Genomic DNA, 25,767 nt, shown 5'->3' with positions numbered 1-25,767 from the left:
GTAGATCGAACTTAGAAAACCATTGGGCTCCCTGAACCTGATTAAAAAGATCCGGAATCAAAGGAAGTGGGTACTGGTTCCTTACGGTGACCTTATTCAGGTTACGATAATCAATGCACGGCCTAAGACCACCATCCTTCTTCCCCACGAAGAAGAAGCCAGCACCTACAGGAGAAGTCGAGGGGCGAATGAAACCCTTGGCCAGGCATTCTTGGATATACACCCTCATCGCTTCACGTTCAGGACATGAAAGATTAAATATCCTACCCTTAGGAAGCTTGGCACCAGGCACCAAATCGATAGCGCAATCGTAATCTCTATGGGGGGGCAACACCTCGGAGGCCTCCTTAGAAAACACATCGGCGAAGTCCTGAACAAACTCAGGAAGTGTGTTTACCTCCTCCCGGGGAGAAATAGAGTTAACAGAAAGACATGACATCAGACATTCATTACCCCATTTGGTGAGATCCCCAGTATTCCAATCAAATGTGGGATTATGCAACTGCAACCAGGGAAGGCCTAAAACCAGATCAGACGATAATCCCTGCATCACCAGTACAGAGCACTGCTCCAAATGCATGGAGCCAACCAGGAGTTCAAAAACAGGAGTATGCTGAGTAAAATAACCATTAGCAAGGGGTGTTGAGTCGATTCCTACTACAGGGATAGGATAAGGTAAATCAATACAAGGCATCTTTAGAGACATAGCAAATTCCACAGACCTGATATTAGCAGATGAGCCAGAATCCACGAAAGCACTGCCCGTGGCAGACCGGCCAGCAAACGAGACCTGAAAGGGAAGCAAAATTTTATTGCGTTTCACATTAACGGGAAATACCTGTGCGCCCAAGTGACCTCCCCGATGATCACTTAGGCGCGGAAGTTTTCCGGCTTCTTATTCTTGCGCCTGGGACAGGTGTTCAGTAGATGCTTGTCGTCCCCACAGTAGAAGCAGAGACCATTCATTCTGCGAAACTCCCTACGTTGTCGAGGGGACATGGAGGCCCCGAGTTGCATAGGTACCTCCGAGTCCTCCGTGGAGGGGCGAGGAGACGGGACCTCGGGGGGAATCGCAGAAAAGTCAGAGGGGAGCACACTGAAGCGTTCTAGCTGACGTTCCCTGAGACGTCGGTCAAGTCGTACTGCTAGGGCCATAACCTGGTCAAGGGAGTCAGGCGAGGGGTAGCTAACCAGCAGATCCTTCAGGGCGTCAGATAATCCTAACCTAAACTGGCACCTTAGGGCCGGATCGTTCCACTGAGAAGCTACGCACCACTTCCTAAAATCAGAACAGTATTCCTCAACCGGTCTTCTACCCTGACGTAAGGTCACCAGCTGACTCTCGGCTAAAGCAGTCCTGTCAGTCTCGTCGTAAATGAGTCCGAGGGCAGAGAAAAAACGATCAACAGAGGAAAGTTCAGGGGCGTCAGGAGCCAAGGAGAAGGCCCACTCTTGGGGCCCTTCCTGGAGTCGGGATATGATGATACCCACCCGCTGGTTCTCGGAACCTGAGGAGTGGGGCTTTAGGCGGAAATACAGTCTGCAACTCTCCCGGAAGGAGAGAAACGTCTTACGGTCCCCTGAAAACCGGTCAGGTAACTTGAGGTCGGGTTCTAGAGGTGAGGTGAGGGGTACTACTAAAGCAGCGTCACCCTGATTGACCCTTTGGGCCAGGGCCTGGACCTGTAGGGAGAGGCCCTGCATCTGCTGGGTCAGGGTCTCAAGGGGGTCCATGATAGCGTCAGCGTAGGAGAAATGGTAGACTAGGTAAGGGCTTGTAATTATGTAATGGCAGAAAGGAGGTGAAAGGAAAGTGAGCCCTAATCTACCCACCGCCCTGTCCCTGCCTACTTGCAACGACCCGCCCTAGGCGACGAGGTACAACTGGGCGGCGGTCCCTACGCTGGCTAAGTGCACAGGAAGACAAACAGGGAACACGCAAGGGAAGGGGCAGTAGCCACGGAACGCCACGAGGAAACGGGGCGGCGAACGAACAGTCAGGACCAGGACGAAGTGAGTACACCCGAGCGGACACGGAGACAGAAGCAAGCCAGGGCAAGCAAAGCAGGTCAAGCAGAACTGCAGCAAGGCAGAAGCACGGCAGAAGCAGGCTGGAGCAAGCAGCAGTGGGGCCAGGAATCCAAAAGAATTACAAGCACTGAGGGAGAGCACAGGGCAGGTAATAAAGGGCAGGGGGCGGAGCTAACTCCGAGAGACCAGGCCGCGATAGGCTCTCCCACTCCTGAGCCTGCCACCCTGGTTGGTGGGAGAAGGTGTCAGTCGAACAGGTCTGGCCTCAGGTGTGGATTGATTAATCCCAGGAGTGTAGCTAGATGAAGTACCTGGCAGATCCCTAACACCCCCTCAAGGAATTTTTCTAGGGGTATAGTGAGCATTTAGACTCCACGGGTCTTTTGCAGAATTTATTACAATTAGGCGGAGAAAATTAATATCACAATTTTTTTCCACTAAAATGTTGAATTTTCTCATTTTCACAAGGGATAAAGGAGAAATAAACAACCAATTTTTATAAAGCAATTTCTCCCGGGTACGGAAATACCCCACATGGGGTCATACATTTTTTTCATTAGAAATGAATTAACCCTTTCAGGACTGATCCATTTTTTGCTTTCTTATTTTTGTTTTTCACTACCCGCCTTCCAAGAGCCATAACTTTTTTCTTTTTCCGTCAGTAGAGTGATGTGAGGGCTTATTTCTTGCGGGAGGAATTGTAGTTTCTATTGATACCATTTAAAGAGCCATAAAAAGTACTGGGAAACTGAAAAAAAATAGGAAAATATAGGAATATAGGAAAAAAATCTGATTCCATTTTTTGGGGTTTTAGTTTTTACAGCTTTCGCCGTGCGGTAAAAACGAAAACTACAGCGATTTTGGCGGTTTAAATTATTTCAGTTTTTTACGGTGTTCACCGTGCGAGTTAAATAATGGTATATTGTAATAGTTCGGCCTTTTACGGACGTAGCGATATCAATTCTGTTTATTTTTTTACATTACTTTTGAAGAAAAATGGGAAAAGGTTTGTTTTTTAAATTTTTTTTTTTCTTTCTCACTACTAATAACTTTAATTCTTCTACACATTTTATTAGTCCCCTTAGGGGACTTGTACCAGCGATCATTGGATCGCGGGAACAATATGCTGCAATACTAATGTATTGCAGTATATTGTTATTCTTATAGGCTTCTGTAACCGTACGATCGCTGTTCCTGTCCGTTAGTCCCGGGTGTCAGCTGTAATACACAGCTGACACCCGCAGCATATGGAGCGGGCTCAGCACGTGAGCCCGCTCCATACATCACCCCCGCACCATGATGTGCTATTAAGTCATAGTGCTCAAAGGGGTTAATGCACAGCGGATGGTGTGAATATTGCAATTTTGCACTGATGTGTCATTTTAGTGCATAATAAGTTGTGCCCAGTTTGTGCCACTGAAGACAAATACCTCATAAAACATTAAGCGGGTTCTCCCGGGTATGGCGATGCCATATATGTGGGCGCAAACTGCTGTTTGGGGACGCTGCGAGGCTCAGAAGGGAGGGAGCGCCATTTTGCTTTTGGAGCGCAGATTTTGCTTGGTAGTTTTTCTGTTTTGGGTTTCGCTGGTATTTCAGTTTATAATGTGGGGGCATATGTAATCTGTGCGGAGAACATCAGGGCATAATAAGAGGGTATAATACTGCGGTAAATAAATAATAATTCATAGATGTGTGGCCAGCGTCGCACTGATAAATGGTGTCGGATGTTATCCGTTTTTAGAAAACACTGCACATTTTGCATCGCCATATTTCTGGGAGCCAGAACGTCTTTATTTTTTCACCACCGGAGCTGCGTGAGGGCTTATTTGTTGCGGGACAATCTGTACTTTTCATTGGTACCATTTTGGGATACATGCGATTTTTTTTTTTTTTTTTTTTTTTTTTTTTAATCACTTTTTATTAAAGTTTTTTGCAAGCCGGGTAACCAAAAACAAGCAATTCTGACAATGTTTTTTAGTTTATTTTTTTGCGGCGTTCACCGTGCACTATAAATGACCATTATATTTTATTCTGCAGGTCAGTACGATTACGGCGATACCATATGTATATAGGTTTTTTTTATGTTTTGCAGCGTTTGCGCAATAAAATCTTTTTTATAAAATAATTTATTTTCTGTCACCATATTCTGAGAGCCGTAACTTTTTTTATTTTTCAGTCAAGTGTAAGGGCTTGTTTTTTGCGGGACGGGTTGTAGTTTTTATCGGTATTATTTTCGGGTACATGCGACTTTTTGATCACTTTTTATTCTCTATTTTGGGATGGGTGGTGACCAAAAAATAGCGATTCTGGTGTAGTTTTTTATTGATTTTTTTTTGGGGTGTTCATCGTGTGGGAAAAATAACATTACAGGTTTATAGTTGGGGTTGTTACGAACGCGGTGATACCAGATATGTGTACTTTTTTTTTAACGTGTTCATTTTTTTCCTATAATGAAAGACTTATGATAGGAAAAAAATGAAGTGTTTGTTTATATAACATTTTTATTATCTTTTTTTTTTTACTTTATTCACTTGTCCCACTTGGGGACACTTAGACTTGCAGCTTTGATCGCTGCTAGAGTACATTACACTACACACGTAGTGTAATGCACTCCAACTGTCATTGTGACGTGACAGTCACACTGACAGGAAGTCTCGGAGGAGCGGCAGGAGGCTGCTCCTCCGAGGCTTCCGTACATGGCAACCCGGAGGTCATTGTCTGACCTCCGATTGCCACGACAAGCATCGGTAGCCCCCACAATCACTTCGTGGGGGCTGCCGATGTGCTTCAAACCACTTAAATGTGGCGACGGCAATCCGTCGCCGCATTTATGGGGTTAATTGCCGAAATCAGCGGCGATGGTCCGCTGACCGGCAAGGCTGGAGTGTCAGCTGTCAGGGACAGCTGACCTCCCGGTTCTCGGACACCGTCCGTTAGGACAGTGTGCGCCGGGAACTACTCCGCAATAGTACGTCTGGATGCGGGAACTAACCCCTCTGCAGGACGTACTATTGCGGAGCAGCGCGGGAAGAGGTTAATGCCCCTTAATTCGCCCCCACAGAGTATAATGCCCCTCATAGCTGCCACCACCGTATAATGCCTACCATAACTGCCCTCCACACAGAAAAATGCCCCCATAGCTGCCTCTACTTAGAATAATGCCCCATAACTGACTTCCACGCAGTATATTGCCCCTATAGAAGCTCTCACACAGTATAATGCCACTATAGCTGCCCTCACACAGTATAATGCGCCCGCAGCTGCCCCAATAATGCCTGATAAAAATAATATACATACTCGCCTAACCCCGTTATGTAAATGTACAACTATGTATTTATTCTTGCATATACATGTGAATACATTTTTATTTATATGAAAGCAAATACAATTCTATATCAATTTGCAAGGCCAGTTCAAATTCATCCTGATCATAGAAAGTTCATGATCCCAGCAAGCAAGCCAAATGTAAATCCACTTTGACAAACCTTTTGTAGAAAATTGTCTTTTTTTTGTAATTCAGTAATAGTCTCTATTGCACCGCAGTTGTAATAAAGTTACACTTTTTTTTTAACTTTATTACAGAATAATGGAGGATGTTCGAATGGTGTTGTAGAATTGGTGCAAATTAAAAATTCTTATAGATTAAAAATACTTTGATGTATTGTTTGTACGCCTTGATTTATCTCCAGTGAAGGTTACTTATTCCAAGTGTCTGTAAAAATACAATGAAAAGTTAAAAATCCAGCTAAGAACTCGGCAAAGAGTTGCTTGTTTTTCACCCTCTTAATGACTTTCTTACAGATGGAACGCCAAAGACTTGCACGGGAAAAGCAATTGAGGGAAGAGGCTGAGCGGACACGGGATGAGTTCGAAAGGAGATTGCTGCAACTGAAGGAGGAGGCACAGATGGCTAATGATGCTCTTGTGAGCGCATTAAATACTTTGATTAGATTTATTTTCTTTAATTTGAGTGTTGTCCATGTGTATACAGGAAATTTTAGTACAATCTGTAACTTTGATAAGACTAAATGGGGAGTATTTATTAACACCTTGCCGAAATATGACATACAGTTACATCTTAGCTGGCAAGGGGAAGTATGGAGCGAGCTTACGGGCTGAGCTAGCTCCATACTAAGAGGGTGTCGGCTGTATGTTACTGCTGACACTTCAAAGTAACAGACGGAATTGGAGATGACTCTTGTTCTGCACGTTTAACCCTCTAAGGGGTTAAACGAGGGTAAACGTTAGATGTGGCCCCCTCCGACAGCCTACCGCCCTTCCCGCGATTTAGGCTTGCAAGTAGTCTGTCAATATCACAATATTCTGCAATACATTAGTGCGATCGCTCCCTAGGAGGACTAATAAGAAAAAAAAACAGAGTTGCTTTTTATGTTAAAAAAAATAAAATACCATTTCCCCCCTAAATGTAAAAAAAAATAAAAAACATAATTGGTATCGCCGCATTCGTAAAAGTTCGAACCAGTAGGGCTTGTCCACACGTAGCCGAATTGCTGCGTATTTTCCGCCAGGAATTGCGGATGGAAAATACGCAGCAGAATACAGTAGCTGCAAAGTGGGTGAGATTTAACCTATCTCATCCACACGCTGCGTAAAATTTCCGACCAGTAACGGACCTGCGTTGCGTATTTTTCGCACTGCAGCATGTTAATTCCTGCTGCGGAAAGTGGACTGAATTGCTGCGTTTTTCAGAAGAGATACCATCTCCCAACATTTGAGAAAAACGCAGCAAAATACGCACCATTTTCTGCAATTAAAAAATGGAAATGGTGCTAGTTTCTGTGGAATTACTGCAGAAATTTTCTGCAGCAATTTCGTTACGTGTGGACAAGAAACAATTATTAAACCTGCATGGTGAACGCGCTAAAAAAAAAAAGGAATTGAAATGACAAAATTGCTGTTTTTTGGTCACCTCGTCAAACACAAAGTATAGAATAAAAAGGGATCAAAAAGTCTGCTTACCCCATGTATTGGTACCAATAATAACTACAGCTCGTCCCTGCAAAAATACCAGCCCTCATGCCACTCAATATATGTGCACCAGCATATTACTCTCATGCAGCTTGTGCCACATTCCTCAACACGTCCACGCCCTGTTGATGGACTAGAAAGGCCTGGTTTTACTTGGCATTGGTTTATATCATTTTTCTTATTAGAAAAGTAGCAGGGTGATCAGCCCAAATAAATTGATAAATCTGCCCGTGTATGTTTGTTTATGCAGCTGTTTTTTAAGATTCTCCTGTACCTCCTCCTGTTTCTTTCTTTAAAAACTAAATTGACGCTTTATTAGAAAAATCTACCTAATAGCCAGTTGGACACCCTTTTGCTTCAGGAAAGCATTTTTTGGGGATATTCTTTCATCCAGCGCTGCTAGTTTCAGGGTGGCAGGCTGTTTTGCACACCTGCGTTCATCCGTATTTTTCACATGTGCTCACTCCCCTATAACATTGTGGCTTGTCTGAATCTTGCTTTTTATGACCCCTTAATGACAACCCATACGCCTTTTTACTGTAGTCGTTAAAGAGGCTCTGTCACCACATTATAAGTGCCCTGTCTCCTACATAAGGAGATCGGCGCTATAATGTAGGTGACAGTAATGCTTTTTATTTAAAAAAACAATCTATTTTTACCACTTTATTAGCGTTTTTAGATTTATGCTAATGAGTTGCTTAATGCCCAAGTGGGCGTATTTTTACTTTAGACCAAGTGGGCGTTGTACAGGGGAGTGTATGATGCTGACCAATCAGCACCATGCACTCCTCTCCATTCATTTAGGCAGCGCATAGGGATCCTTATGTGCTGTCTTATACTAACACATTAACAATACTGAAGTGCTTAGACAGTGAATAGACATTCCACGGGATGTCTATTTACAATCTCTGCACTTCGTTACTCTGTCTGTGTTAGTTATAGCAGAGGACGCGTAATCTCGAGGTAAATGACAGGTTACAACGAGATCACGCTTCCTCTGCTGTATCTACCATAGAAACTCGAATGAAGTGCAGAGATTGTGAATAGACATCCCGTGGAATGTCTATTCACTGTCTAAACACGTCAGTATTGTTAATGTGTCAGTATAAGACAGCACATACTGATCTAAAAGGATCCCTATTCGCTGAGTAAATGAATGGAGAGAAGTGTATGACGCTGATTGGTCAGCGTCATACACTCCCCTGTACAACGTCCACTTCGTCTAAAGTAAAAATAAGCCCAGTTGGGCATTAAGCAACTCCTTAGCATAAATCTAAAAACGCTAATAAAGTGGTAAAAATAGATCGTTTATTTAAATAAAAAGCACTGCTGTCACCTACATTATAGCGCCGATCTCCTTATGTAGGAGATAGAGCACTTATAATGTGGTGACAAAGCCTCTTTAAGTAAACTTATGCCACTGCACCGCCTTTTCACGGCGCTGTGTAATAAGCCTAGCACTGGTGTCCCATTCCAGCTAGAGAGGTTGTTGGGCTGTCTAAAAACAGCCGGACTCCTGCTCTAACGAGTGGGTTCGGAGTTATCTCTAATCCTACCCGTTTAACCCCTTACATTCCGCAGTCAATAGCGACCACGGCATCTAAGTGGTATCCATGGAAGGAAGCTTCCTCTGTCACCCCATCGGCCCCCAGGTCTGCCGTCCGTGTATGCCTATTCGTTTATGACTCTTCCAAAAATGTGGGCAGGGCTTGGCGGGAGGGGGCACGGCCACTACAACTTGATAAATCTACTATAATTTACACCAAAAATCTGGTGTCAATTATAGTGCAAATCTTCTTTAGCTCATCGCTGGAGTAGATTTGAATTTCTTTCCCAGAGAGGGCTGGAGATGTGCAGAATTTAAGAGGCTCGAACCTCTTTAATAAATTAGTTACATCTTACTACAACTTCTTCTTTTGTTTTAAAGAGGCTCTGTCACCAGATTTTGCAACCCCTATCTCCTATTGCAGCAGATCGGCGCTGCAATGTAGATAAGAGTAACGTTTTTTTATTTTTTTTTAAACGAGCATTTTTGGCCAAGTTATGACCATTTTTAGATTTATGTAAATGAGGCTTTCTAAAGTACAACTGGGCGTGTTTAAAGTTAAAGTACAACTGGGCGTGTATTGTGTTTGTTACATCTGGGCGTTTTTACTTCTTTTACTAGCTGGGCGTTGTGAAGAGAAGTATCATCCACTTCTCTTCACAACGCCCAGCTTCTGGCAGTGCAGACACACAGCGTGTTCTACATCGGCGTTTGCAGGTAAGTCGATGTAGCTACTTACCTGCAAACGCTGATGCTGCTGCTGAATCAAATGTAGCCTCTGGTGCCGATGTGTCCTCGCTCGTCCGACACGATGCAGGACCTGGGGCAGGAAGTGAGTGACGTCACAGCGTGATCTCTCGAGAACACGCTGTGTCTGTGCACTGCCAGAAGCTGGGCGTTGTGAAGAGAAGCCTCATTTGCATAAATATAAAAATGGTCATAACTTGGCCAAAAATGCTCGTTTTTAAAAAAAAAAAACACGTTACTGTTATCTACATTGCAGCGCCGATCTGCTGCAATAGGAGATAGGGGTTGCAAAATCTGGTGACAGAGCCTCTTTAAGCCTGGCATATGAAACGCTGCTCCATTCAAGCTCCTCTTGACTGCAGAGGGTGCAGTGAGTAAGATTATGGGGAACCCTGTTCTCACGATCGGTGAGGGTACAAGCGTCGGGGGCCCTTGGCAATCAGAAAATTATAATTATTAGATAATTTATGATTCTGGGAAAACCCCTTTAACCCCTTAATGACTAGCCTATTTTAAACCTTAAAGGGAATGTGTTGCCAGCAAAACATGTTTTGTTTTTTTTAGTTAAACAATTAGTGTGTAGGTGATTAAACATTGTTCTAATTTTATTTATTTTTTGCACGAGTCAGGAAATATTATAAATTGGATTCAATTGGATTCTAATTTATAATATTTCCCATTGCTGGTCACTAGATGGAGCCATTCCCAAAATTGCAGCATTGCATGTGGTAAAGCAACCACATTGCTTTATGCTGCAAAATTGGGTAAAAATCCCTCGCTCTAGTGAGCTCTCAGAATCCCCCCCTCCTTTATCCTGGCTAGTGCCGGGAGAAACGAGGGGTTTGAACGGTCTAACCTCCTACACTGTGTGTCGCCATTTTTTGAGCTAACACACAGTGTAGTAGGTTTACATACAGTAGTAAACACACACTGAAACACAAACATACATAGAAATCCCTTACCTGCTCCAGTCGCCGCCGCTCCCTCCGGTCCATCCGCTCCGTCTGCTGCCTCTGCTCCATGTGCACAAGTCCGGAAGCCGCGACCGGAAGTAGTAATCTTACTGTCCGGCCGCGACTTCCGGTCCACAGGAAAATGGCGCCGGACGGCGCGCATTTCAAATTGAACTGTGTGGGAGCGGCGCATGCGCCGTTCCCACACAGCGGCGTACATGATAGTGGATGGAACGGGCCCCGTTCGCAGTCCCTATGGGACTGGAGCTGCCGTATTCCATGTCTGTATGTGTCGTTAATCGACACATACAGAAATGGAAAAAAAAATGGCAGCCCCCATAGGGAAGAAAAAGTGTAAAAATAAGAAAAAGTAACACACAAACACACAAATTAATCCAAACGTTTTTAATAAAGCACTAACATCTTTAACAAATTAAAAAAAAAATTGTGGTGACACTGTTCCTTTAATGACCAAGCCATTTTTTAAGTTTTTCCATCGTCGCATTCCAAGAGCTATAACCTTTTTATTTTTGCGTCGACATGGCTGTATAAGGTCTTGTTTTTTGCGGGATAAGTTGTATTTTTTAATAGCACCATTTTGGGGGACATATTATTTATTGATTAACCTTTATTAACTTTTATTTGGGGGGAAATAGAAAAAAACCTGAAATTTCGCCACTCTTTTTCGCGTCTTAAATCTACGCCGTTTACCGTGTGATATAAATAACACAATAACTTTATTCAGCGGGTTGTTACGATTGCAACAATACCAAATTTGTATAGTTTTTGTATGTTTTACTATTTTTACACAGTAAAAACGCTTTTTTTTTCAAAATTGTTTGTTTTTGTGTCTCCATATTTGAAGAGCCGTAACGTTTTAATTTTTTCGCCGATGCGGTTGTATGAGGGCTTTTTTTTTGCGGGAAGACTTGTCGTTTTTATTGGTACCATTTTGGAGTAGATGCGACTTTTTGATCACTTTTTATCACATTTTTTTAAAGTCAGTATTCACCGAAAACATCAATTTTTCCATAGTTTTTTATTACGTTTTTTACGGCATTCACCGTGCGGGTTAAATAATGTAATAGAGTTATAGTCGGGGTCGTTACGGACGCGGCGATACCAAATATGTGTAACTTTTTAACTTTATTTTGTTTTTTTAATAGTAAAGCATTTTGTAAGGGGAAAAGCTGGGTTTTTCATTTTTTTTCACATTTTTTTTTAAATTAACTTTATTCAACTTTTTTTTCACTTTTTTACTAGTCCCACTAGGGGACTATAATATGCGATTCTGCGATCGCATTTATAATACACTGCAATACTTTTGTATTGCAGTGTATTACTGCCTGTCCGTTTAACACGGACAGGCATCTGCTAGGTCATGCCTGCGGCATGATCTAGCAGGCATTCACTCCAGGCAGACCTGGGGGCCTTTATTAGACCCCCGGCTGCCATTGGAGACACAGACACTCGGCGATCGTATCGCCGGGTGTCGGTGGGATGAGAGGGAGCTCCCTCCCTCTCTCCAAAACCACTCAGATGCGGTGCACGCTATTGTGCACCGCATCTGAGGGGTTAAACGGGTGAGATCGATACCAATATCGATCTCATCCGGCAGAGCAGGGACGCTCCCAGGCCTCAGCTGCTTCTAGCAGCTGAGAGCAGGGAGATTTGACAGCTCCCTGCTCTGTTTACTTATTCCGATGCCGCGACGTAAAAAGTCTATGGCATTGGAATAAGGCCCGTTAGTGACCTAACGGGTTAATAAATTGCCCCCAATGTCTTAAAAATGTAGAGCCGAAGATGCTCACACTTCTAGAGATCCTTGATCCCAGATTCCCTCCAACCTGACCTTCTAAACAGGTCTCATTGACACATCAAAAGATTCTAAATACCTCTTTAAATATTTTAATATAACGAAATAATTTAGGAGAGCTTTAAAATTTAACTTTGTGTACTAGGAATACAATGTAAACACAATTTTATCAAAGGAAGTTGTATCTCATATGCTATTGGATGACATGCTCTAAATCCTGTATTTCTCTTCTGTAGATGAGATCTGAAGAAACAGCTGATCTTCTAGCAGAAAAGGCTCAGATTACAGAGGAGGAAGCAAAATTACTTGCCCAGAAAGCTGCTGAGGCTGAGCAGGAGATGCAGAGGATCAAAGCCACAGCCATTCGTGGTGAAGAGGAAAAGCGGCTAATGGAGCAAAAGGTGCTGGAGACTGAGATGCTGGCACTAAAAATGGCAGAAGAATCTGAACGAAGGTATATTTATATGCAATCTAGAAGTTGAGTTTTTTTCCCCTCTTTTTTTTTTGCTTGCTTTTTTAAATACTTTGTTTAATTATGTTACCCATTGGTGTACAAAAGGAAACCCAGATCTTCACAAATCTTATCCAGGTCTAGGATCCAGCACTGACACATCATATGGGATGGGATGGGTCCACACAACCCAGTGGAAGAGCACTTGACACACATTGTAAGAGGGGCATAAAGGAAACCACAGCAAGTCCCCTCCCTTTTCCCCCAGTAGTCATGGCCTTTTCGTCCCCTCTATAGTCACAGCGGTGCCTACATCCTTAGGCCCCATGCACACGGTCGTGCCCGCATTCTTGGCCCATGCTCTCATACAAAGTATGGGAGCACGGTCTGTAAAATGCAAAAGATAGGACATGTCCTATCTTTTACGGACACTTCTACAGCCCAGTCGCCTTCCCATAAATAAACGGGAAGGTATCTGTGGACAGTAGAAGGGAATGGGTCCGTAATTGCTGTCCACAATTACAGACGATTTTTAAGGTCGTGTGCATGGGGCCTTACTCTTGCAGTCCCAGCAGAGATCCATTAAGCAGGAACACAAAGTAATTTTATTATCGGAGAGGGAATCTGGATATTATAGAGCAAAGAGCCACTAAGAACTGTCCTCAATCTTTGGAAGGCCATTTATTTATTTGGCTGGCATGCACTAGAATAATAGTACATTTCCCCTGCAGTTTCAGAAACCATAGCCGTTTCGATTGGGCCGGCTGTAATCTGGAAGGGGTTATTTTTTAATTAGAAATCTCCTTTTTAAACTGCACGTGACAGAATTTTCATCTAAAATAATTAAACACAAGGACTTTTATTTGATGAATAAGTTTATACCTTTTGTCTAAAACTGGTCATACATAAGAGATAACTGTTGGTTAAACGCTCATTTAGGACACTGCAGTCTTCCCCATCTCTATCAAAAAATGTTCTTACCCATTAAGGCTAAGCCATTTTCTGTGTTTTTGTTATTCACTTTCGCCTCCAAAGAGCCATACCTTTTTTTTCTGTCAACGGAGTGTTGTGAGGGCTTATTTTGTTGCGGGAAGAGTTGTAGTGTCTAATGCCACCATTTAAAGTACCATATAATGTACTGGGAAACGAAAAAAAATAAATAGTTTGTGGGGTGGAATTGGATTTAAACTGCAATTCCTCGGGTTTAGTTTTTATGGCTTTCACCGTGCGGTAAAAATGACAACTTAACTTTATTCTGCGGATCAATGCGATTTACGGCGATACCAAATTTTATATAGTGTTTGTTTTTTTTTTCATGTTCTACTTTTACAAAGAAAAACTATTTGTTAAAAAAAATTATTTTGTTTCACCACATTCTGAGAACCATAACTTTTTTTTGTTTTGGCGATTGAGCCATGTGAGGGCTTACTTTTTTGTGGGACAAGCTGTAGTTTATATTGGTACCTACAACTTTTTGATGACTTTTAATTACATTTTTTACAACGATTCTGGGGTTTTACCGTTTTTGTTTTGTTTATGGCGTTCACCGTGCGAGTTAATATTATATTCTAATAGTTCGGACTTTTACATATGCAGCGATACCAATTTTGTTTACTTTTCTGTATTTTTTATATTAAGGGAAACATTTGTAAAAAAGGGGTATTTCGAACTTTTTTTTTTTTTTTAGTACTGAAAACGAACTATGGGATTTGAACCAGCGATCTTCAGATTGCTGGTCCAATACACTGCAATACTAGTGTATTGCAGTATATTGTCATTTTTCCAGGCTTGCTGACGTGCAGCCTACTTCATACTTAAACCCCCGCACCAGGACATGCAGTTACGTCCTGGTGCGTGAAGGGGTTAATGCTTAAAATATTTTGTTACTTCTGACACACAGTTTAGATACAAGCTCTAATTATCGGCCTATTGGTCAAATTCTTGGCTTATCTTTGGTCAGCTTTATGTGTAGTGTTTCGTCATATCATTGCATATGCTATTCTTGGAGTAAGTCTACATATCTACTCTTGGGCTTTACAATAGAAGTGTTATATTCAGACAATAGACATCCTATAGCGGTCATGCTCATTCAGCCAATTGCTGTTTCTTCTGTCTACCCCTATAAAGATGCACACTCATAACGGCAAACATCAGGATCCGTTTACAATTATTTTGTGTATGGCAGCTTTATTCTAAAGTACATCTTTACATGTACCCGTGTTTTGTAGGTACACAAGCAAACTAGTTTCATTATATGCAATACCCTAATATTCTCTTACTTCAGATTGCTTGTAGCAGAAGCTTTAATTGTATTAGTAAGTGAAAGACAGCCATTGGGAAATAAAATTTTCTCTTGTTTGGCACTGGAGCCACATATTCACTACTCTATATCCATACCAAAGATAAAAACCATGAGTCCGCTCCATACTCCCCCTTACCGGCTAGGACGTAAGTATACGTCAAATGTCAGGGAGGGGGTTCAAGAAAATGGTCTTCGGATCTGTTTTTTTTTTTTTTGTTTTTTTCTTCATCTTCAAGTAGTTTTTATTGAAACTTTTTTGTGGTGCGTTTTTTTATACAGACCAAGTAACACCCCACCCCATAACCCCCCAAACATATATGTATCATCTTTTAGTTTTGTTTGGACAGCTCAGCTGGTGGTCTCATTTATGGATAAGACACAAAGTGCACTGGTTACAATCCCAGTTATCCACAGAAAATAATGAAAATAGAAAACAATATACAAAAAAAGACTATACAGGCAATTTATTTCAAACGTATAATCCCCTTAATTATTAAACTACCAATCATAATTGGCCTTACATAATCGGATATGCATGTGCCGGATACCAATGATAGTAATAAGATAAATCCAATATTGAAATAAAAAAATGAAACACATTGTTAAACTGTAATCTAAGATCGCTCTGATAATAAGACGCTACTATGGGGCCCTCGTGCTTAGGATAAAACAACATTGCAAATGCCCTCTTAATCTCGTTTATATTCACTCCGAATATGTATGGAAAAAATATATACCCTAAATTACACAATTGAACTAGTACGATGAGACTGCCATTGAGTCCACTTGGGATATGTATTGCCCATATTTACAAGCCTGTTGCCAATAGGTATGTGGTAGATGCTATAAAACACTGTTCACGCAGAGTTTTTTTTTTGACACGTTTTTTTTTAAACAGTAGCAAAAAACTTAAAAAATTGCCTCCGAATGTTTTCAATGAAAGGTGGAGGCGTTTTTTTCCCGCGAGCAAAAAATACTTGGGGGAAAAAAAAGCGACATGCCCTATCTTGAGGCATTTTCCACCTTAAGAACCCCATTGAAATAAATAGCAGATGGCAAAAACGGCGCGAACGGCCGACGTGTTTTTATGTGTTTTATGTCTAAAACCGCTCACAGATTTTTTCTTTGCCTGTTAAAGAAATAGATAAAAAAAATTAAAAAACCGCGTAAAAAATCACGGCAAAAAAACGCCAGTGGTGCAACACCACTTCAAAAAAACCGGAGCTGATTTTTCCAGGCAGAATTTTCATCAATAGATGTTGCAATTACGCTTAATAAGTAAATAGAATGTCCCAATTTTAAAATACAATGTCAATGAGTGCTAGGTTTAACGTAGTCTGTTCAATGATTTCTGGTGTGCTTTCATAGATGGTACACAGTTTGCACTCTCCACTCCTAGCAATTCCTCATGTAAGTTTGCAGTTGCGCTGTTTCTGCGATGGAACGCCACAGCAATTACTCACCACTTGTAATTCTTTCCCTTAGGCCCCATGCACACGAACGTGCTTTTGCGGCCGCAATTCCCCCTGAAAATCCACGGGAGAATTGCGGCCCAATTCATTTCTATGGGCCCATGCACACGACTGTGGTTTCCACGGTCCGTGCATGGCCCAGGAGCTTGGACCGCAGAAAGAACGGACATATCTTATTACGGCTGTGTTCTGCGGTCCTGGCTCATAGGAAATAATGGACGCGGCCATGTGCACGGCCTGCGATTTGATGGCTCGCGGGTGACACTCCGCGGCCGTCCGACCAGAAAATCACGGCCGTGCACATGGCTACGGTCGTGTGCATGAGGCCTTACCAGCCGGTGGCTTTGTTTGGCGCATCCGCATTATGTCTTACAGGTGCGTTTGGGCTTGTGGTACCATGAATCGTATGCAGTATCCTTAACCTATGCGCTGAGACTATGGCTGGGTTCACACGACCTATTTTCAGACGTATTGGAGGCGTTTTACGCCTCGAAATACGTCTGAAAACAAGTCTCGAATACGTCGGGAAAGATCTGCCCATTCATTTCAATGGGTTTGCCGATGTACTGTGCCGACGACCTGTAATTTTACGCGTCGCTGTCAAAAGACGGCGCGTAAAATAACAGCCTCGTCAAAGAAGTGCAGGACACTTCTTGGGATGTAATTGGAGCCGTTTTTCATTGAATCCAATGAAGAACAGCTCCAAATTACGTCCGTAATGGACGCCTCGCAAAACGCGAGTACGAGCAATTACGTCTGAAATGCAGGAGCTGTTTTCTCCTGAAAACAGCTCAGTAATTTCAGCCGTAATTGACGTTATCGTGTGTACATACACTTATAGTACCCTGGATTGTTACTGCTGGAATTCGTGCACACAACCCACATATGACTCAAAAGACTTTCAGATCTTCAATACTGATTACTGTTTTTCAGGACAGGATGGCAATTCCTCATATGTTTCTTCAGTAACTTTCATCTGTATTGAGGCATTTGATTAGAATTATACAATAAAAGAGCTATAGTCACTCATCTCCAATGTTTTACAACTTGCACATATATATAATTTAAGCAAAGTAGCGATTGATATGGAAACCGTAACGAATAACGTCTACCACCATGCGTGAGTTCGAATTGGAATTTTAATAAAAATTACGTACATATATGTGCTTACATCAGAGGGAAGACATTATCGGGAAATATTTAAATGGTAGAGAAACAAAACAAGCATGTCAGCCTTCTACGCCTCCCAATAATTTGTCCCTAGTAAGGGACAATGGGGCATAACCTGAGCGGTCTAACCAAGCAGTCCACGTTTTAAAATTTCCTATGCGAACCTCTATTCAGCTGTACTCCTTTTTCTAGTGTGATCAGCAGATTTATCTTACTAGTGAATTTGTGCTTGGTGGGAGGCTGTTCATCCAGCTGATGTTGTGCAATGAGTTTAAGCACCATATGTAACATACGCGATAGAGCTAGACTTACGGTTCAGACCGCTACACTTCCCTCTGCTGAGGGGACAGCCCGCCCAAACTGACTCTGCAGTAAGTATCTGAGGCGCTGCTGGCGGCGATATTCGAGACCAAGACCTCGGTTACTACTAAAATTGAAGAGGCTAAGGTGGATGTTGGTCTCCTCAGACAGAACCTGCACAATTTGAGAGACCGGGTCACACATGCTGAAACCAGGATCTCTGATTTGGAGGATCGCACTGCAACTATACCTCATACACTCCATGACCTTTCTGGTAAGGTGGAGTTATGGCGCCAGAAGGCTGATGATCTCGAAAACAGGCTGAGGAGAAATAATTTGCAAATCATATGCCTCCCTGAAAGGGCAGAGGGCCCTCGGCCGGATGAATTTACGGAGAAATGGCTGAAAGAATTGTTTCCAGACACTACGTTTTCGCATTCTTTTAGCGGTGGAACGGGCGCACAGAGTTCGGCCTAAGCCGCCACCTCCAGGAGCGAACCCACAACCATTTCTGGCGAGATTATTGAACTGTAAGGACCGGGATTTGGTCCTGCAGGCTTGCAGGCGCAAGGGTGCGATTAAAGTGGATAACGCCACGGTGTCTATTTTTCCTGATTTCTCCCCGGAGCTACAACGCCAACGAGCATCATTTGCGCTGATTAAAAGGAGATTGCGAGACCGACAGATTCCCTATTCTATGGCCTATCCAGCTCGCCTGAGAGTTGTGGATGGAGAACGAGCGGTTTTCTTTACCAATCCTGAAGAGATGGATGAGTGGCTGCTGAGAAACAAGAGGTCGCCTCGACGCTGAACTTTGAGGACTTGCGTAATGAACTGGTGACTATGAATCCTGAACGGACATTTGCTGATTTATACTTGTGGCCTTTTCACATTCAGAGTGCATGGAACCCTATTTAACGCATATTGCCTCATTTTACTTTTTCTTTCCTATACCTCTGCTTGCTTGGCTGATGCTTAGACTGTTTTGTAGTAACCGTTACAGATCCTGTAAGATTAAGTACATTCATGTGAAGTTATATGTCCCTCTTGCTCCATCTGGGGGATCTTGTCTGTGGGGACGTCTCTCTTATAGGACTTGGCACAGTAATTCTTATTATAGGGGGGAACTACTGGGGTACGTAGGTTGATTTTGGGAGTCCACTGTGTACACTCCTTAACGGTGGAAACTACCCCCTTCCTTGGTATATGAGTCACGAGCTCCTGTTGAGCCTCTGATGGCTTCCTGTGTTTACTTTCGTTTAAAGTTTCTGATCTCTGTACTAGCTCTTGTCGTGCGCAAGGTACGATTCAGACTGGGATTTGGCTATGTGATGCATGTCCTACTTTGGGTGACGTATTGGGATGGGTTGGATGGGCTGACATTTATGCATAGTGGGGTTGCTCAGTATGACATCACTTAAGTTTTTGTCCTGGAATGTGAGGGGCATGGGGACACCTAGGAAACGTAACCTGATTTTCTCTATGCTTAGGAAATTGAATTCACATATAGTATGCCTTCAAGAGACTCATCTGACAGCTGACACAGTTCACCTTTTACGTAAACCTTGGATTCAGTGGGGCAGACATTCTACGAGATCTTCCTCTTCTAGGGGGGTGTCCTTGCTGGTACATAGAACTCTCAGGTGGGAAGTGTTGCATACTAAGATTGATGATGAGGGGAGGTACGTTTTTGTTCACGCCAATATCAGTTCCGTCCCTTATGTTGTAATAGGTGTATATAACCCACCGCATGGTTCTCTGGCACTGCTTAGAGAAGCCGTGTCTTTTGTCTCTGCTTATCAAGAGGCCAGAGTGATCCTTCTGGGAGATCTTAATCTAACAATGGATTTGTATATGGATCGGTTCATGCTGCGGGGTGAAGCTGAGACTCTGCCCGGTACCTCTCCGCTGGCCTCTCTTATGGAAGAGATAAGGTGGATAGATTTATGGAGAGTGAGTCACCTGGGAATACGTGAGTTTACATGTCACACACCACAGTTTAATGCACTGTCTAGTATAGATTATGTTTTCGGCACATCCGCCGTCTTCAACTCGGTGTTAAGTATTGAACATCTCCCTAGGGGTATATCTGATCACAGCCCGATACTTCTTTAATTAATGCAACCTGTTGCGGGTCTGAGGCGAACTATTAAGATACACCCATTTTGGCTTCAATTAGTTAATCTTAATGATAGGATTCCAGATCAACTTGAGGTATTTCTAGAGGCACATAGACAAGAGCAGAATGGCCTGTTTTTGTAGGATACATTAAAATCATATTTGAGTTTTTTTGTTTTTTTTTTAAATCATCGATATCTTATGTGAAGCGTTCCTCAGCTCAGCGGGAAACGGACCTGGCAGGCCGGTGTAGGGATTTGAAGGCCGCGTTTGTAGGGGACCCCTCTTCACATAATAGGGATGCTTGGCTTTCGGTAGGGAGGGATTATTTGTTGCTACTACAGGAGAAGGCAGATCGTAGGATTTTCTTTACTAACCAATCTTCTTTTGAATTGGGGAACCAATCCAGCAAATTATTGGCTCAGGTTGTGAAACCGAACAATATGTCTCCTCCAGTCTTGCATATTCGGAATGCCTAAAACGACCTTGTTAATTCCTCTCAGGGTATACTGGACCAATTTGTGGGTTTCTATAGAGACTTCTATACTTCCAGGATTGGATACTCTTTGTTGGACTTGGAGAGTTATTTAGATGGACTTCAGTTTCCACAGTTATCTTCTGATGGTAGTGCACTGCTTGATGCTCCCTTCACAGTGGAGGAGATCTCTGAATGTATTTTGGATATGAGTAAAGGTAAGGCCTCGGGTCCTGATGGGCTTCCATTGGAAGTCTATATACAATACTCTGATATATTGTCAACCCAACTTCTATCTTTGTTCGAGGCGAGCTTTACTGTGGGTGACTTGCCAGACTCCATGAAAGATGTGTAATGACCGGGGTAGGGAAACAGACAAGTGAGCCCTAATCTACCCGCCACTCAATCCCTGCCTACTTGCAACGACCCGCCCTAGGCGACGGGGTACAACTGGGCGACGGTCCCTACGCTCAATAAGTGCACGACAGACAAACAGACAAGGGTACACAGAAGCTAAGGGAAATGGGGCACTTGCCCACGGCGACACCGTGAGCAACAAGAGTGGTGAACGAGCCGAGTCAAACCAGGAGTGTACGAGGTACCAAACGCAGAGCAGGAGAGTAGTCAGTAAGCCAGGGTCAGTATGAAGCAGGGACAAATAGTTCAAGAAGCTGCAGCAGGGCCAGGAAACCAAACGAGAAGAATCACAAGCAAGGAGGAACAGGAAAGGCAGGTATAAATAGACAGAGGGCGGGAGCTAGCTCAGTCTGGCCAGGCTGTGATAGGCTCTCCCACTCCTAAGCCTGCCACCCTGAGTGGTGGAAGATGGAGTCAGTCTCACAGACATAGAAGCAGGTGCAGACTGATTACCTATGGGCGTTGACAGAGAAGCTGTGCCTCGCAGATCCTTTACAAGAAGCTTCTATTGTAGTTATTCTAAAACCGGGAAAGAACCCGGAGGAATGTGGATCTTATAGGCCTATCTCGCTACTTAACATAGACTATAAGATCCTGACCAAACTTCTGGCTAACAGATTGACTCGTGTCGTAAAAGAAGTTATACATTCAGATCAATCCGGATTTATACCTGGAAAATCTACCTCAGATAGCATACGTAGAGCTCAGGTGGTCGCACAGATCGGGTGGTAGGAGCAGCAGGATTGGGCTTTGGCCTCCTTAGATGTGGCCAAGGCGTTTGATTCCGTTGAGTGGACATATCTTTTTGAGGTTCTTAGGAGATTTGGGTTTGGAACCAACTTTATTAAATGGATTAATATAATATATAAAGATCCTCGAGCTTCTGTGGTGGTCAATGGGATCTTGACCCCTTCCTTCTGTCTCCATAGAGGCACGAGGCAGGGGTGCCCATTGTCACCTCTGCTATTTGCACTGGCCATAGAACCCTTGGCTATCCGCATTCGATGTGATGCAGCTTTTCAAGGTATTCGGATTGGGCCGCGAGAAGATCGCATAGGATTGTATGCCGAAGATATGTTACTCTTTTTGGCCAACCCGAATGCCTCGCTACCTAGAGCTATGGGGCTGATGGAGGTGTTTAGTAGTTTCTCTGGCCTACATATTAACTGGAGTAAGTCTTACCGCATTCCTCTTCATTCCAATATTGATGGGTAGGATTCGCATTTTCAAGGTTTACAAGTTGTGCATAGCTTGAAATATTTGGGTATATGAATTTCTCGAGACCGTTCACATTCATATGATGTAAATGTATATCCCTTACTCTCCTATTTAAAGGATAAATTTGCAGTCTGGAAAACGCTTCCACTATCGGTAGCTGGTAGAATTAACTTAACCTCCTTAAAATGAATGTGTTACCTAAAATGTTATATATATTGGAGCATGCAGACACACTGGTCCCTAAAAGGTTCTTCAATTTGGTTAAGTCTTTATTTTCCCCCCTTATTTGGGGGCAGGGTAGACATAAACTCAAGCTAAGTACTCTGCAGAGACCTAAACAGTTGGCTGGAGCGGCCCTTCCGGATGTGTTTCTTTATTATTTGGCAGGTCAGCTGCGCTATATTCGGTTATGGATATCGGATGGGCCGTTATCCAACGCTGAGCATCATGTATCTAATTTTCTCAGAGTCCCTAATCTGTGGACCATTTTAGAACCTCACGATTTTGGCCCTAGACAATCTCTTCCACTAATTAAACTGGCAAAGCAGATGTGCTCTCATGCAAAGAAACTGTTAAATTATTCCGATATTGTTGCTGAAATGCCTATCTGGTCCAATCACGGTTTGTCTCATTTCCTGGGCTTCCATGATCACGCATTTTGAGAGGGTTTGGGGGTTACTCAACTGCAACATTTTATTAATGGTGAAGGCCATACTTTGTCCGCCAGTGAGATACAGGATACATTCCAGGTACCTGAAATGGATACATTTCGTTGTGTACAACTGCGCCATGTACTACTGTCTATATTTAGGCAATCTCGGGACCCAATATCTTCCTTGCCACTTATAGGGATACTCAGAACACAAGGCCCACGGGGGCTGATATCCGTTGTGTATACATTCCTTCTGTCCCAGAGGTTAGCACACGCCGAATGTACGGTAGAGCTCAGATGGAAAGGGCTGATCCTTGCTCTGTCTGAAGGGGATTGGCTAGACGCAATGTCTTCACCTTTTGGTATCTGCGGCAAATAATAGAATGACTCCATTATATATCACTCATAGATGCTATATTACTCCTACCAGGTTATTGCATATGGGCAGAGTTTCCTCGGCGACTTGTAAAAGATGTCAACATGACCGGGCTGACTTTGACCATATGATGTTGCACTGTCCGGTAATTGCCAGTTTTTGGATAGAGGTTACAGATTTCCTCTCTTCAATGCTGGATAAACGAGTTCCTTCTGAGCCTGGCATATATTCATTGGGTCTGCTTCCATTGGATTATTGGACTCATTATGAAGGTATATTCTTACGTGAGGCCCTGTCCTTGGCCAGGATGGCTATCACCATTCGCTGGATGGGAGACTTTATTCCTACAGTTTCACAATGGAAGAAGATGGTTGACTCTGTGCTTTCCTATTTCAATTTGGTGTGCAAACATCGTTGGTGTCAGAATAAGTTTATGAGCGTTTGGGGCCGGTGGTGTATGTCGCCCCATACATTTTTCGGCGTGGGAGACCTCGGCTTCCTTACCTCCAGATGGTTGATATGGTGTGGGTTTGTGTCACAACGTTGGGAGGTTGCATCATTTGAATGTAGACCTGGAATGTATTGTACTTTTTTTATCGTTATTTGCATTTGTCTCACTTTTCCTCATCACTGTGCTATTCGCATTTTGTGGTGTGACCTGTATCTTCGATCCACATCTCATAACTATTTGTACAAGGAGATCAATGTTGTTCTTGTTACATGAGAAATGGGTTTCTTGTATGTCACCCTGTATGTTATAATTATCATATCTGTGTATCACTTAATTTACAATAAACTGAGTTAAAAAAAAAAAAAATCAAGACCAGAACTTTAAGGGGAAAAGAAAGACATGTAGATGAAGCTACCCCAAAGGCAGAAAAGCAAATACATAATCTTCAACCCTATTTGAGTGTCCAAGGATTGATAATAACGCAAATAAAGTAGGGGTCAGGGTAACAAGGTTCATGGATGGCGGGAAATAATATGAAATCTCTGGATTATAAATTCTAAGACGGCTAAATATACTTCTCCAGTGTTTTCATATTGAAGAAACCAAATGGTTGTTTCTAAATCATCATAAATCTAAAGCCTCCGAACAAGTTTGTTTATTACGAACGCTTTAAGATTCAGTTCATCGCGTCCACAATTTCACTTATTGCATAAGATGTAGTCATGGCCACAATCTATTGACAAAATGCATTATATTATGTTTCGATTCATGCTGGATACTAAAAGTTTGTGAGGTTTGCTAACTACATAAATCAAAACACTTAAAGAGACTCTGTCACCATATTTTCAAACCCCTATCTCCTATTGCAGCAGATCGGCGCTGCAATGTAGATAACAGTAACGTTTGTTTTTTTTCAAAAACGAGCATTTTTGGCCAAGTTATGACCATTTTTATATTTATGCAAATGAGCCTTTCTTAAGTACAACTGGGCATGTTTAAAGTTATGTCCAAGTGGGCGTGTTGTGTGTGTACATCTGGGCGTTTTTACTTGTTTTACTAGCTGGGCGTTGTGAATGGAAGTGTATGATGCTGACGAATCAGCATCATCCAATTCCCTTCGTTACCACCCAGCTTCTGGCAGTGCACAGACACACAGCGTGTCCCTGACATCTGACATCTCTCCATCCCCGCTGTAAATGGTGCCCCCCCCTGTAAATAGCAACCCTCGCTGTAGATAGCGCCACCTAAACTCACACTAGGAGCGGAATCCCCGTTGTCAAATCGCTCCGTTTCGGGGATTCCGCTTCTAGAGAGAGCCCTTGACGTTACTGTCCACCGTCAGGGGTTCTCTATAGGAGCAGAATCCCCAGTTGACACTCTGACCCGGGATTCCGCTACTGGAGAAGCCCCTGGCGTCACTATCCATATATGGACAGTGACGTCCAGGGCTACTCCTGGAGTGAAATCCCCGGCCACAGCTCTGCCAACGCTGAGGCAGGGGATTCTGCTTATAGGGGAAGAGATATCAGGGGCTCCCTCTAGGTTCGGAATCCCGGGCCAGATGGATTCCGCTCATACAGGGAGCTACAGTGGTGCTATTTACGGGAAGGGGGTGCCAATTACGGGGGTGTGGTGCTGTCTACAGGGGGTGCTATATACATGGGCACTGTGGCATTATATGGGCATTACCTACAGGGGACACACTGGCGCTATGTACATGGGCGCTGTGTGTGGCACTATGTGGGCACTATCTTCAGTGGGAACTGTGGCACTATGTGGGCACTGTGCAACTATATACAGTGGGCACTATGTGGGCACTGGCACTATCTACAGTGGGCAATGTGGCACTATCTACAGTGGTATTGCATCACTATCTACATGGGCAATGTGGAGTTTTCAGGTGGACAGAAACATTGCATCCTGTTTTGCTGTTTGAAATAAATCACCTTTATTTGCCATACCGGAGTGCTGCAGGATATATATATATATATATATATATATATATATATATATATATATATATATATATATATATATATATAATTTTATGTGATTTTGTCTGCTCATAATAAAAATGAAAAACATGGAATTAATTAAACTAATCTAGAAAATGAAAGCCTCATAAGTCTTGTAAAAAAACAAAGTAAAAATAGTTGTGATATTCAAAGCGTTTGCACAGATATTCTCGTTTAAAGAAGTGCATATCAGAAATGGAAAATTTGACCTGGATACGGGTATCAATGACCCTTGGTCATGAATTTAACCCCTTAAAGTCCAAGC

The 25,767-nt window shown here is 42.9% G+C and overlaps 1 protein-coding gene across 6 annotated transcripts in view; it reads left to right on the top strand.

Moving 5' to 3' along the window:
* Positions 1–25,767, top strand: part of NF2 (NF2, moesin-ezrin-radixin like (MERLIN) tumor suppressor) — a 184,580-nt gene that overhangs the window by 117,820 nt on the left and 40,993 nt on the right. For all 6 annotated transcript variants that reach the window (XM_075829842.1, XM_075829860.1, XM_075829810.1 and 3 more), the window contains 2 exons: positions 5,836–5,958; positions 12,322–12,539. In XM_075829842.1, the coding sequence (XP_075685957.1) occupies positions 5,836–5,958; positions 12,322–12,539 (341 nt within the window). The remainder of the gene's footprint in view (positions 1–5,835; positions 5,959–12,321; positions 12,540–25,767) is intronic.

Source organism: Rhinoderma darwinii, chromosome 1 (genome assembly GCF_050947455.1).
Source record: "Rhinoderma darwinii isolate aRhiDar2 chromosome 1, aRhiDar2.hap1, whole genome shotgun sequence".
NCBI classification, from domain to species: Eukaryota; Metazoa; Chordata; class Amphibia; order Anura; family Rhinodermatidae; genus Rhinoderma; species Rhinoderma darwinii.
The sequence above is the reverse complement of the archived record's forward strand: the minus strand, read 5'-3'. Positions and strand labels throughout refer to the sequence as shown.